This window comes from Seriola lalandi, unplaced genomic scaffold (genome assembly GCF_002814215.2).
Source record: "Seriola lalandi dorsalis isolate HSWRI2012SDOR001 ecotype SW California unplaced genomic scaffold, Sedor1 jcf7180002004623, whole genome shotgun sequence".
NCBI lineage: Eukaryota > Metazoa > Chordata > Actinopteri > Carangiformes > Carangidae > Seriola > Seriola lalandi.
Window position 1 is genome coordinate 1 of NW_019475278.1, and position 1,495 is coordinate 1,495.

General features: G+C 53.0%; 1 protein-coding gene across 1 annotated transcript; it reads left to right on the top strand.

Annotated features, from left to right (window-relative positions):
* Positions 1 to 29: 29 nt before the first annotated feature.
* Positions 30 to 1,273, top strand: LOC111669170 (thrombospondin-type laminin G domain and EAR repeat-containing protein-like; the record flags this gene model as incomplete). Its single annotated transcript, XM_087178240.1, has 4 exons — positions 30 to 341; positions 421 to 653; positions 910 to 1,000; positions 1,120 to 1,273. Coding segments are annotated over exons 1-4 (634 nt in total), but the record flags the coding sequence as incomplete, so codon positions are not given.
* Between the last annotated feature and the right edge of the window lie 222 nt (positions 1,274 to 1,495).

Here is a 1,495-nt window from a genome sequence, read left to right on the forward strand (position 1 = left end):
GTGTTTAAAAAGCCGAACTGTTTCCTCCTCAGACCTGCTGCCTCTTGACCTGCTGTCCAGAGCCCTGCCCCGACCAGGACAAGCCCCGCCCACGAAGGTAGGACACAGGTGTGGAAGGAGGGAGGGGCGATAGATGAAAAAAGTTGGGTGGCAGATAAACAGATGATTTGACCAAGCAGGTGCAGATGGTTCAGTCCAGAGGGTCCAGAGGTCTCCGATTGGCTGGTGCCGTGACGACAGCTCTGAGTTTCCCCGCCTCACAAATCTTCACCAACTGTGATTACTTCCCTGCTGAGTTCTCATTGGTGGCCACCATCAAGATCCCGAGACTGAGATGGAAGGTGAACCAGGAGAACCGAGTAGAACCAGGTCTGGTCTAATGTGGTCTGGTGTGGTGTAACTTGTTCTTCTCTGTTCCAGAAGAATGAGTACATCTTCTCCGTGGTGGAGGACCGGTCTGAATCGCTGTTGCTGGGGTTACGTGTCTCTGAGAACCGCCTCCACTTCTTGACCACGCCTCCTGGTGCTGGTGGGCGGAGCCGGCTGAGCTTTATGGATGTGGGACTGGACGATAACCGCTGGCACACTATGGTGCTGGCCATCACCGGACCATATGCCACACTGACCGTCGACTGTGGCCTTCCTCTGGAGCTGTGAGTCACTGTCAGACCAGTTCAGACCAGTTCAGACCAGTTCAGTCCAGTTCAGTCCTCAGTAGTTCAACTATGTTCATTTTATTTTAGCCTGATTTTATTCAGCCTTGTTCAGACTAACTCACCTGGTTCAGTCTCCTCTGGTTTGTTATGGTCTGTAATGGCTCAGGATCAGTGCCAAAGCTAAGACTCCTGAGAGACCAGCTTCAGTGCTACGCGCTCAGACTGGTGTGTGAACTGGTTTCCTGTCTCCCAGTAAACAGGTCCAGCCCTTCCCCAGCACTCTGAACACCAGTGGGGCCCGGTTCTTCATCGGCAGCAGGAGGAGGTGGAGGGGCCGTTTCTCAGTGAGTCTGTGATCCAGATCAGGACTTCAGTCAGCTGAGACCTTCAGGGTCCTGCTGTCCTCTGACTGTTTACCTCCCAGTTAACCCAGTCTGCTTCACACTGGTCTGTCTGTGTTCAGGGTTTACTTCGTCAGCTGGTTCTACTTCCTGGCTCCGATGCCACGCCCAGACTGTGTCCGTCCTCTGAGCCCAGTCTGGCCGAGCTGTCTGTCCCCCGGGTCCTAAAGTCCACTCCACTCCAGCCGGACCACCACGGACCAGTTTACCCATACGGTGAGGAGAGGAGGAGCTTTCTCTAAACAAAATGCCATCAAACACCATGGCAACAGACACTAATAAACATGTCTGAACACTTCACACACCTTTTCTTTAAAACCACTTTCCACTGTGGATGAGGTCAGAGGTCAGAGGTGGTCCTCCATTCAGAGTCCAAACTTAGTTAGACCTGAACACACAGACGTTTGTGTGTGTGTGTGTGTGTGTGTGTGTGTGTGT